We start from the raw sequence: 13,381 nt of genomic DNA on the forward strand, positions 1-13,381 counted from the left end.
CGTTGAACCTGATTCTGGTTCTAGAAAGCACCTGCAGTCAAATTTCCGCGTCAAATCCAAAAATGTACCCTTCCCCTTTTAATTGCAGTTCGCAAATATTTCGACCCTGTTCGTTGTAGCTGAGAATGTGCATCGAGCCCCCACCCGACGGCGCATGTTTCGCTTTCATTTTGAAGCCCGTGCGAACATAATGCGCGGCATAACATTCACATGGGCCGGCGTGGCATCCGACACGGGACCACGGTTGTAGCCAACTTTATTACCATGTGCGCCGGGACACATGCCTTCCAGTGGGTGAGATGGTAAGATGAGGAATGGGGCTACTTTGATATGAGATGGCTGACTCCGCGTGGAAACCATCCCACCTTCGAGAAAAGGACTGGAAAGACGCGAGAACGGAGAGTTCGGGCGCACACGTGATCCCCGTGTCTTGTGCACCAGACAGCCTGGAGGGCCCCATTATGTAGCCTGAAGTGACAGTTCCCTGACAGAAGCACTGCTCCTGGGATTCAGTAATGTGTTAGCGACTGAATGGAATTCAGAACCACTCATTTTAATTTTAAATTCCTGATTCTTTCTTCACCTGACAGTGTGAACTAGGGACAAGTTAAGAGCTGGAGAGCTGACCGAAGCTCCCAGAGGGAGCGGCATCCTAGCAATGTGCCCATAGCAAACATGAATGTCTTTTCACTCTGAAATCCCCCCGCCCCGCATCCCGACTTGCTTTAATATTCTGCTAGCTTGGGTTAGGCATCCTTCATCTTTTAGAGTGGGTTTATGGCTGAAGGGCCTGTACTCTGCTTTAATGTTTTATCCTATCCTTCTGAAATCCCTTTCTCTTTTCACTTTAATACAAGTTAGATTTCCGACATTCTGCATCTCCCCAATTTGATCAGACTTCCCGAAGTGAGGGTAGTCATTCTTGACGGTGGTGAAACAGTGTTGTTTCCTCTGGTATTGCAAGTGATCTGTTGATGGCAATTGCTTAGTGATTCTTTCAGACTGGCCTGGTTAAAATCTCCCAAAACGACGCTGAGGTCGTTAGGGTGCACTGTTTCGTGCATGTTGATCCCATTGCTCAGATCATCTGAAGCCTGCTTGACATTGGCCTGAGGTGGAATGTATACCGCTACCAAAATGACCCCAGAGAACTCCAGTGGTAGGTAAAAAGGACGGCACTTTACTGCTAGATATTCCAGGTCTGGTGAGCAGAATTGGGACAGCTCTGATATATTTCTGGACCAAGAAGAGTTGACCATGAGGCATACTCCTCCACCTCTGCTTTTGAGAGACTCTGTAGATCTATCCTGATGGTGTATAGTAAACCCGTCGATCTGAATCGCTGCATCCGGTACGGAAGGGGTTAACCAGGATTCCGTGAAACAAAGGACACACAGGGTCCTAACGTCCCTCTGATTCAGCACCCTGGCTCTGAGATCATCTATTTTATTCACCAGAGACTGTATGTTCGCCAGCAAGATAGTCGGTATAGGGAATTTAAAACCCCGTTAACTTTTTAACTCCGTTAAACCAAATATTTGCTCCATCTGTCCACAGATGCTGGAAATTAGAATCGGAGAGCAGTACAGCACAGATCCAGGCCCTTCGGCCCAATGAGTCCATGGTGTCCAACCATTTAGAGACAATTTCTTGTGTTTGGCACACACACACACACACACACACACACACACACACAAAACGCTGGAGGAACTCAGCAAGTCAGGCAGCGTCCATAGAGGGGGAACAAACAGTCGATGTTTCAGGCTGAGACCCTATTTAAATAAGGGATAGATAAGGTTAGATGTGCTGACATAAAGGATTGTCAGAAAGAATCAACAGGAACAATTTACATTTGGTTATATACACAAAATGCTGGAGGAACTGAGCAAGTCAGGCAGCACCGGTGGAGGGGAATAAGGGTCTCGGTCAGAAACATTGACTGTTCATTCCCCTCCATAGATGCTGCCTGACCCACTGATTTCCCTCAACGTTTCGTGTGTGCATCTAAGTGTGTGTTCCTGTCATGATACAATCTATTACATCAGAGTGCCTAACAGTATCTATACCTTAATTAAATACCTCCTGCTTCAATTCCACTTTTTAATCTCTCAGTTTTTCCCAATGTTTATCTTCTGCCCAATTCGCAGGTGTAAGCATTCTGCATGAGTTCTAGTGCTTGTCTCCCTGGCGAACCAGGCTGTTGGTTATGATAAGACTTTGCAGCTGAGCATTCTGTCCAGAGGAGGAATTACCTTTCCCAACTTCCTCTGCCAGGCACACCTCGCCAAAGTATTGTGTTGCTCCCTGTCCTGGGGTTAAAGTCGCCAGAGAGATCAGTTTGTCTCCTGTTGACTCAGATCTCCCCCTGAGATGCTGTTCAGGGGTTTCTTTAGACCAGGGTAGGTGTTTTTCTTTCCTTCCAGGGTTGAGGGGTTGTGTGCCAAGAGTTGATTCTGAAGGTAATTCAGTTATTCCACCAGGAGAGTAACTGAGATACCAGCCCAGCTCATTCTTGAGGGCAAAGCTGCAATCAGTCATAACCCTTTTCCAGTTTCTCCTTCTTAAACAGGTTTACTTTCTGTCTGTTACACCTCTGGTGTTTAGGGTCAGCAATGAAGGTCCTCCATCTCTGTCCGTCCTTGGCCACACAGATGTAGAAGGGTTCTTCATTGGTGTTTCATAACAGCTTTGTTTGTCCAGTTAGGGTTGTTAGCCCTGAGTTGCACCCCTGAACCTGGAGGACTGGTGGACCACTCTTAGTCTGGCCTCTCCCCTTTGACCTGTTTGGCATGGGTGACCCTACCAAGAGCTAAAGCATAAAGCCCTGACTCCAGCCAACACAGCTCTCCGGGTCATTGAGGCACGCAAGCCTCCAAAGCCTATGATGAGGCTGTGGTGCTCTTGGAAGTTAAACAGGTTTAACTCACCCTCTTTATTGAACTGCCCATCTTTTGCCTGTTGAGTATCAGGGTAACAAAGCCACCCTCAAGGCTTCTGTGATCCTGATCTACAATCATGAGCTGGCGATCAGATCTGTCACTGTCGGGGTCGTCCATGATGGTCTCAATATTTGAGGTGCCAAATGTCATGCTGAGGATTGGAGAGTGGTTGATGGTGATAATCAGTGCCCTCCACCTACCACAGGGGCAAAGGGAGGCCGTGATCCAGTGGAGCTTAGGCATGGATGTTCAAAGATAAAATTATTTCAATATTATCCCATTTGAGTTTTAGTTACCATTTAAACCAGCAGCATTTTAGTCCCATGTTATTCAAATCTCCTGCTTGCTTTCATACACATGAAACACTGAGTGGTCATAGCCCTCTCACCCCTGATGTCTGAGTGATGGATCTCAGAGTCAAAATCAGGTTTAATATCACAGGCATATGTCATGAAATTTGTTGTCTTTGCAGCAGCAGTACAATGCGATAGAGAGAAAAAACTGTGCACTACAGTGAGTATATATTAAATAGTTAAATTAAATAAGTAGTGCAAAAGCAAAATTAAAAAGTAGTGAGGTAGTGTTCACGGGTTCAATGTCCGTTTAGAAATCAGACGGCAGAGGGGAAGAAGCTGTTCCTGAATCGCTGAGTGTGTGCCCTCCTTCCTGATGGTAACAATGAGAAGAGGACATGTCCTGGGTGGTGGAGGTCCTTAATGATGGACACTTCCTTTTTGAGGCACCACTCTTTGAAGATGTCCCGAATACTACAGGCTAGTGCCCATGATGGAGTTCAGTCTCTCCCACCTCTTCCTCTTGTTAAACTCCGAAGCTTTCTTAAAGACTTCTGAGGACAGTACAAAATGAAGGCACTTTGAAATCTTGTGAATCATATTTGATCCACGATTCCGACAGCTAAAACAGGCGAGAAAATCAATTCACCTGAACAGCATAGAGCCAGGAATTATATTTGTAAAAGTGTTCATCTCATTTTTCTGAACATGTGTCACTGATAAGATAAAGTAATTATCTGTCACCGTCTGCATCAGTCCTTCTTGACTGCAACTAGAGACGTTATTCCCTCTTTCATATATACAAGCAGCCCATCTTCGGAGATCGGCAACAACAAAAGGTTCAGCTTGGGTGGTTCGTTGGCTCATTGTCTAGACGGTGCGCACTGTTGGCATGTTTAACACGAGCCGTGTGACAACAATCAAACAAGGGAGCCAGAGCTTGCAGTGAAGCAGGGAGATCAAACAGCAAAACAGTGAGAATTAATGCAAAATTCCAGGGACCACGGAAAAGCGAAGCAGGGTATGTGAATACCAGCGTACAATAAAGTGGAGAGGGGTGTTAACTGTTAAAACTGGGAGCATAACCAGCTACCATTGTAACAGAGCTCAGAATGTTCAGTAATTTGACTCGTGAACGTCATCTCTTTCAGATTAACGTCCTTCAGGCAAAGAAGAAATTTGAAATATTAGACGCGGTAAGACTGACTTCATTTACATATTTTTTGCCTTTCCAATGATAGGACAACTTCTGTGGGCTTTAAGAAACCCTCAATGCAAAGGATTAAAGATTTCCCATTTTGTCAAATATTAACTGTTTCCCCATTACCTTATAAACTGGAGTTCGCAAAATATATTTTCAGAAAGCCTGGAAAATCGGTGATTGATTTCTTCAGAGTGGAATTGAACTATAAGAAATAAGAGCATCGGTTCAAATATCTACCCCCGTTAATAGATTTCACTTACAATTTCTGGTGCTATAATGTTCTGTATAAACACTCAGTATAACTCTCTGTAAAGTACTGTAGTACTGCACTCTGTCTAAATTCACATTGTAATACAAAGTGTAACTTACTGCCCCTTACGCCACTGGCGTTTAGGGCAGCAATGAAGGTCCTCCATCTCTGGCAGTGGTCAGGGCTTCCTTCATCGTGTCAGTAGCTTCCTCTCGGTTTTCACTCCTGTCAGTCATGCAAGTCCCGGGTGGAAACTCAGGAATACCGTCACACTCAGATGTAGAAGGATTCCTCATTGCTGCTTCCGTAACAGTTTTGTTTGACCAGTCAGGGTTGCTAGCCCTGAACTGAACCCCCAAACCTGGAGGACCAGTGGACCACTCTTAGTCTGGCCTCTACCCTTTGACCTGTTTGGCATGGGTGACCCTACCGAGAGCCAAACCACAATGCCCCGACTCCAGTCAGTATAGCTCTCCGGGTTATTGAGGCACACAAGCCTCCAAACCCTACGATATGGTTGTGGTCCTCTTGGAGGTGAGAAACCGGAAGCTGAGCTCAAATGTCACTCTGGCAAATATTTATTTTTCAAAGCTCAGGCGATGTATCGTATGTGCATATTCTTTCCGTCAAAACGTACACTCTGAAGCGCGCACACATATAGACGTGGTAACACTCACTGGGGATCCGTAGGACGAGACTTTGGGTGGCATTAGTATGGGAAGGATAGGGATTCACTGCTGTGGTACAAAGACAAACTGAAATCGAAGCTTGGGACCGGGGGACACTCTGGGATCAGAATTGAACGCAGAATATTGAATAGGAATGGCTGAGTCATGACTTGTCTCTCTTCCAGATGCTGTCGTTCATGCATGCCCAGTACACTTTTTTCCAGCAAGGCTATGACCTGCTTAAAGAGTTGGACCCCTACATGAAAAAATTGGCCACAGAGGTGAGTGCCTGAATGTTAGTCGATATACTAAATATTAATTAGTGTTTATGTGTGAGAATATTACTGGTAGATAATTTAGGAGTCATGTGTTCTTTATGTAACTTACTGCCCATTGCCCCACTGGCACTTAGGACAGCAATGGTCCTCTGTTTCTCTCTGTACAGAAAGATTCTTCATTGCTGTTTCCATAACAATTTTGTTTTACCGGTCAGGGTTGTTGGCCCTGAGCTGCACCTTCGAACCTGGAGGACCGGTGGACCACTCTTAGTCCGGCCTCTACCCTTTGACCTGTGTGGCATAGCTCTCCGGGTCATTGAGGCATGCAAGCCTCCAAACCCTACGACAAGATTGTGGTCATCTCTGTGCTCTGTGTTTCTTGTTTGTTACGGTAAGCAGTCACATGAGTGAGGGTGTGGTAAAAGCAAAGGGAATAAGTTACATGTTCGTGCTTATTTTGTGGCAGCTTGTGCCTTGGGACTGCTGGAGGCCATATCTTTGCTGACCATTTAATATCGATTCAAGATTATATGTTTGCTACTTGCTAATAAAGAGTCAAAATAAGGATTTCGATTCTTTGGAACAATCATTTCATTAGAGCAGAGGGTGTGTCATGCAAGTTTAACAATCTCGTGCTGGTCACAGGCTAGCTGCAATTGAATTAGTTTTTACCACCGCATAATATTCAATCAGGTTTTCCCTTTTACTGCGTGGGATTCCTCCCATATCCCCAAGACTAGTGGGTCAATAAGTTGATTGGCCATTGTGAATTGCCCTTCCTACGTAGGTGAGTGGAGAATAAAATGAGATTTTGGTCAGCGGGTGCTTGATGGTCAGTGCAGATTTAGTAAGCCAAATGGCCTGGTTCTGCCCTGTCCGATTCTCAGACTGATTCAACTACACTTGGACAGACAACTAACTAGGCGAGGCATAGAAACGTGCAGTCCTAAGACTGGTAAGTGGCATCAGTATAGATGTAAAAAGGTTAATGTAGACATGGTGGACCAAACTGTTAGTTTTTGTGCTGGGCAAAGTATTAATGGATTTCAGCAGAGGACGGTTAAAGAAGTGAAGGGGATTTGACATGGAGTGCCTCTGTCTGCAAGAATTTTCTTCACCTGGTACGTGGACAAATGTATCACTTTGTGCTGAGCCTTTTGGACCCAGTGCTTCCCAGATCTCATTCCGTCAGAGACAGCAGAGATTCTGCAGAGGCTGAAAATCTTCAACTCACACGCAATGCTGGAGGAACTCAGCGGGTCAGGCAGCATCTATGGAGGGGAATCAACAGTCGACATTCCAGGCCGAGACCTTCCATTGGTCAGCTGCTTATTCCCCTTCCGTGGATCAAAGTAAAATTTCAAAGTCAACTTTATTATCAAAGTACCTATATCTCATCACATACACTTCCTGTGGACATACTCACAAATCTATAGGATAGTAATTATAACAAGATCAATGAAAGATCAATTAGTTCAAAAGACAACACACTGAGCAAATGCAAATACAAATATTCAGCAAAAAATAATGAGAACATGAGATAACAAGATAAGAGAATCCTTACAGTGAGGTCACTGGTTGTGGAAACACCTTAATGGATGAGCAGATGAGTAAAGTTATACCTGATGGTTGAGGGGTAGTAACTGTTCTTGAACCTGGTGGTGCGAGTCCTGAGGCTCCTGTACCTTCTACCTGATGGCAGCAGCAAGAAAACTTAATCAGTTCCTCCAACATTCTTTGTGTCTCCTTTCCATCTTAAATGGTGTGTAGAGAACAAGCTGCTGGAGGAACTTGGCAGATCAGGTAGTATCTGTGGAGGCATCTCCTTAGTCTCTCCTCCACATTGTCAATGCTGATGCAGGGTCTTGACCCGAAATACCCACCACCCCTTTACCACAGAAGTGTCAAGAAAACAACCTCTCCCTCTATGTCACAAAAACAAAGGAGCTGGTTATGGATTACAGGAGGAATGGAGACAGGCTAACCCCTATTGACATCAATGGATCTGGGGTTGAGAGGGTGAACAGCTTCAGGTTCCTCGGCATCCACATCACCGAGGGCCTCACGTGGTCTGTACACACCAGATGTGTGGTGAAAAAGGCACAACAGCGCCTCTTTCACCTCAGACAATTGAGCAAGTTTGGTGTGGGCCCCCAAATCCTAAGAACTTTCTACAGGGGCACAATTGAGAGCATCCTGATGGGCTGCATCACTGCCCGGTATGGAAACTGTACCTCCCTTAATCGCAGGACTGTGCAGAGAGTGGTGCGGGCAGCCCAGCACATCTGTAGTTGTGAACTTCCCATGACTCAGGACATTAACCAAGATAGGTGTGAAAAAAGGGCCCGAAGGATCATTGGGGACCCAAGTAACCTCAACCACAATCTATTCCAGCTGCTACCATCTGGGAAATGGTACCACAGCATAAAAGCCTCGACCAACAGGCTCCAGAACAGCCTCTTCCACCAGGCCATCAGACTGATGAACTCACACTGATTTGAGTTTACTCTATATTACATTGACTGTTCTATTTATTGTAAATTACCATGATTGCACATTGCACATTTAGACACAGACATAACATAAAGATTTTTACTCCTCATGTATGTGAAGGATGCAAGAAACAGTCAATTCAATTCAATTCAATTGAAATCCACAGGCACTACCACATTTGCTGAGTTCCTCCAGATTTCAGCAGCTTCTGTCTCTTGAATCCCAACTGGTGTGTAATTGGCTTAAAAATAAAGCATTGCCTCAGGTTTTGTGAAGGGACAGAAGACTGCCAGGATTTTCCCTTTCTGTAACACCACTGGAAACATTACCAAAGGAAACATCAGCTGAGAATAGTGTTGCCCAAGCTGTGACGCTTCAGCGGCCTAGCAATGCCCACCATTTTGACTTGCCACTGGAGGAATACAACAATGGTTACAGTGACGGAGAGTGTGCCCTATACAAAGTCACAAAGTGCTTTGTAGCCAATGAAATGTATCAGCCAAGTTGCTCACAGCAAGATTCCAACTTTGAGATAATGGCCACGTTGTGAAATCAGTGGAGGGATGAATGTTGTTCAGGAAACCAAGAAGAACTCCTGGGGCTTCTTTGTACAGGGTCTTTCATTTCCACCTGAGAAGGCAGAGAGGGCCCTGATTTTAAAAAAAATCACATGAAAGACAGCTCCTCTAACACTGCAGGATTCCCTCAGAAGTGCTCTTGTGTCTCAGAGATTTCCTGCACAAGTGTGTATGGGGTGGGACTGGAATCCTCAGGGACCTGAGCCAGAGATTTGAGTTCCTCTTACTGAACCACAATGAATGGTTACTCAAGTGGAACAGCACTTCAGATCAAGTCAGTGATACTAGGAGAACAAAAGGAAAGACATAGGAGCAGCCATTGTAATACCTTGTTTATCTCAGGTTGGTTTTCCACGTGCCAGATTAGGACCTCATTTGGGAAGCTGCTGAGTATTAATATTCAGCATAGATACGTGTGAGGTGCTCTGGAGAGTAATAGTCCCAGAGTTATCTCTAAAGTTGTGCCTTAGAAACGAGTGGAAAATACACTTGAGAATTCACTAATTGCATAATTAAGGAAACAAAAACTTGCTTTATTGAAACTTTGAAAAAGAAGTGATTGAGGGAAATGTGGATTGTGGTTTTTTTTGCTAATTGTAACCTGCTGCTGGAATCAGAGCTGTTAAACATATGTTCAGATTCACAGTTTGCTAAGATATAAAATTCAAGCCTGACCCGAATATGCCCAAACATTTTTGTTTGTTTCATGCTCAATCTTATCATCACCATAGATCAAAGTTAAAACTTCGAAGTATATGTTATATATTTAAAGTTTATGTATATGTTATCATATATGGTACTGTGCATGTGTCCTAGGTGTATATATGTCTTACACACACACACACACACACACACACACACACACACACACACACACACACACACACACACACACACACACACACACACACACACACACACACACACACACACACACACACACACACACACACTCCCTAAGACTTTTGTACAGCACTGTAGTAACTTCATGCATTGTACTGTACTGCTGCTGCAAAAAATACAAATTTCATGAACCATGTGAGTGATGACAAACCTGATCCTGATATGGGTCTCTGTTGTGGACTGAGAGTGGGAAGGAGGCAGGGAGAGGGGAATTATGGTTGGGAGGGAGCGGGAAGCACCAGAGAGACATTCTGTAATGATCAATAAACCAATTGTTTGGAATCAAATGACCTTGCCTGGTGTCTCAGGGCTGGGTGTGACTGCAGCCACGTCACCCTCTGCCCTGGAGCTTCTCTGCCACCTGTCCCACACCCCTCCCACGACACTCCACCCTCACCATTGCCAACATCCTTTGCCCCCACCAGATTTGCAAACTTGCTCTCTGCTTCATATTGACAAATACAGTACTGTGCGGAAGTCTTAGTCACACTAGATATACATATATATATATATATATATATGCCTAAGACTTTTGCACAGTACTGTACAACCTTTCTTGCAGGGATTTACAGTAGAATTTTGCAAAAAGCCTACATAAATAGACAAAGAATAACAAGCAACCGACGTGCAAAAGAAGACAGATTGCAGATGAAAATAATACTGAGAAGATGAGTTGTAAACAGTCCTTGAGAGCAAGTCTGTAGGTTGTAGAATGAGTAATAACTTCCAACATTCAACAAGAGGCATTCAACTCCACATCCTGCTTACGAGGGTAGTTCTAACAAAGTGCAAAGTAATGTCGGAAGGCCTTTCCACAAAGAGAAAAGGGTGAAAAAGCATTGAGATTCATCAATAACACACGTATCTATAGTCAGCCTGATCTGACCCAAGTACTGACAGGTCCCAATCAGCCTGTGTCATGTTGCCAAAGCTAGCAGACGGAGAGAAGGTCTCCTCATTTTGCCGGGAAACATGGAGGTGAAGGAGCCAGTGAGTTTAGGAATGAATTCTGGAACTCAGCCCTTCGTGACCCGACCCAGAGGAGGGAAGAGGTCAATGTGGTCAACCTCATTCAAATTGCCTCTCAGTAGAGCTTTTATAAAGGTGGTCTGGAAATATGCAAAGGTTCAGTTAGCAGTTGTAGGAAGAGAAACTGAGTTAATATTTCAGGTCAAAGAGCCTTTGTGAATATAAGCTTTTGCAGAATATGCAGTACTGTGCGAAAATCTTAGACACGTTCATAGCTAGGGTGACCAGGACTTGTGCACAGTACTGTGTTTGTCAATGTGGAGCGGAGACCGAGTTTGTAAACCTGGCAGGAGCAAAGGGCATTGGGAATGGGGAGGGTGGAGCACTTTGGGAGGGGTGTGGCAGAGAAGGAGCGCCAGAGGCAGGGGGGCGATGCGGGTGCAGACACACCCAGCCCCGAGACACCAGGCAAGGCCATTTGATTCCAAGCAATAGGCTTATTGATCATTACAGAAAATCTATCTGGTTCTTTCTGCTTCCTCCCCTCTCCCTTCCCTTTTTCCTCAACCATGATTGCCCTCTCGCTGCCCCTTCCTACCCTCAGTCCACAATAGAGACCCATACCAGAGTCAGGCTTATCATCACTCACAAATGTCGTGAAATGTGTTTGTTTTTTGTGGCAGCAGTACAATGCAATACATAAAATTACTACAGTACTGAGCAAAATTCCCTAGCCGTATATATGTGCCGAAGACTTTTGCACAGTACTATAGTACTATTTGGTGGACCAAATCACCCCTGAAACTTGATCCTGGCTTGATCACACACAGAAAAGTGTGTATTATTAAATACAGTAACCTGACGAGTTTAGACAAGGGAAGAAATGTTGTGAAATGTGAATCTTCACGACAGGCTGTTCAATTCGTTCAGGTTGCTTTCTCAGTGGTGCGGCATCAACCCCCACCCCCCCCCCCCCCCCACACACACACTGTTTTTAAGATCTTAATGAATTTACAAATATCTTCATGTTCATTAAAATTTGGCACGAAATTAGAGCTTCAGCGAGGTGCTGGATGAAATGAAGGAGCACTTCAGTTCCGGACTACACCCTGCCTCTTATTGCAAACACTCCCCATCCAGTAGCCAGCAAAAAAGATCTTCAAAATAAAACCTGGAACATTTAAACCTAACCTGATAACCTAAACCCAAAACAGCTTCAATAGTCAGTTATCTCATTGAGGTTTGAGTTATCTCATTGCGGTTTGAGGTATTTCATTGCGGTTTGAGTTATCTCATTCCTACTCTCGTGTGGCTCCTAGATTTAATGCCACTGCCTCTGTGCATGGGCAGAATGCGCAGTTCTTGCCAAAGTCGACCATTTGAATGACTTGCAAAAGTGGTTGGCAGAAGAACCTGCTACATTTTAACACATGGATTATACTTAGTACCAACCCTCAGTGGTAAATAGAGCAACTTGGAACCTGTGACTACCATTGCTCGTTGGTAACTTGTTTAAAAAGAAATCCAGATACTTTTAAAACTTTTTTGGAATCGGTGCAAGGCAATGTTTGCCTTTCTATTTGACAGTTCCACGCTAGAGTTGGAACATCCAGCATCAATGTGAGGATGTGCTTCCTGGGAATTTAAATTCTGTAACATTCAATTATCTGTGGTCTTGCCAGGCTGAGCTTAACCTTTGCAGAAAGGGCAATTTGTGATGTTAAATTCCAATAGGGAAAATCACAAAACTTTGGTAATTCAGGAAACTAACACATCCTGAGTTATGGGGAAAGGTTGAATAGGTTAGGACTTTACTCCCTGGAGCGTAGGAGAATAAGGGGAGATTTGGCAGAGATATACAGAATTATGAGGGGTATTGGTAGGACAAATTCAGGTATGCCTTTTCCACTGAGGCTGGCGGAGACCGGAACTAGAGGCTAAAGGTGAAAGGTGAGATGTTTAAGGAGAACGTGAGGGGGAGCTTCTTCACTCAGAGGCTGGGGGAAGTGGGGGATGTAGGTTTGATTTCAACGTTTAAGAGAAGTTTAGATACGTACATGGACGTGAGGGTTATGGAGGGCTATGGTCCAGGTGCAGGTAGATGGGACAAGGCAGAATAATAGTTCAGCATGGACTAGATGGGCTGAAGGGCCTGTTTTCTGTGCTGTCGTGCTCTGTGATTCTGTGATTGAGCTTGTGATATAACCAATAAGTAAATTTAAATCTGAAGAGTAATTTATATATATATATATATATATATATATATATATATATATATATATGATGTATGTATATATTTGTCTATATATTTATTGATTTATCTATTTATCTGTTTGGTTATTTCTTCATATTATTGATTGATTGATTGATTGGTTAGTTGACTGACATATAGCGTGGAATAGGCTCTTTGAGCCGTGCTGCCTGGCAACCCTCTATTAAACCTTTCCCTAATCACGGGATAAATAACAATGACCAATTAATCCACTAACCTGTACGTCTAAAAGTTGTGGGAGGGAACCAGAGCACTCGGAGAAAACCCATGCATTCCACAGGCAGGACATACAGACTCCTTACAGACGACATAGGAGTTGAACTCCGAACTCTGACCCCCCCCCTCCCCGAGCTACTACAGCATTCCACTAACCGCTATGCTACCGTGGCGCCCGAAGCTCATCGATTTAATTTTGTTTGTACATTCAGTAGACTTTTCGGTCAAGCCAGCTGTGATTTCCTACCTCTAGAAGAAATCATTGAATCCTGCTGCGTGTATAGACTAACAGATCATTTGCTTTGTGTCTTTCTTCAG

At 44.3% G+C, this 13,381-nt stretch overlaps 1 protein-coding gene across 1 annotated transcript in view; it reads left to right on the forward strand.

Moving 5' to 3' along the window:
• LOC140718342 (arf-GAP with coiled-coil, ANK repeat and PH domain-containing protein 3-like) overlaps positions 1-13,381 on the forward strand; it is a 339,421-nt gene that overhangs the window by 248,492 nt on the left and 77,548 nt on the right. Inside the window, exons 7-8 of the mRNA XM_073031931.1 lie at positions 4,384-4,428; positions 5,540-5,635. Of these exons, the coding sequence (XP_072888032.1) occupies positions 4,384-4,428; positions 5,540-5,635 (141 nt within the window). The remainder of the gene's footprint in view (positions 1-4,383; positions 4,429-5,539; positions 5,636-13,381) is intronic.

Source organism: Hemitrygon akajei, chromosome 29 (assembly GCF_048418815.1).
Source record: "Hemitrygon akajei chromosome 29, sHemAka1.3, whole genome shotgun sequence".
Lineage (NCBI taxonomy): Eukaryota > Metazoa > Chordata > Chondrichthyes > Myliobatiformes > Dasyatidae > Hemitrygon > Hemitrygon akajei.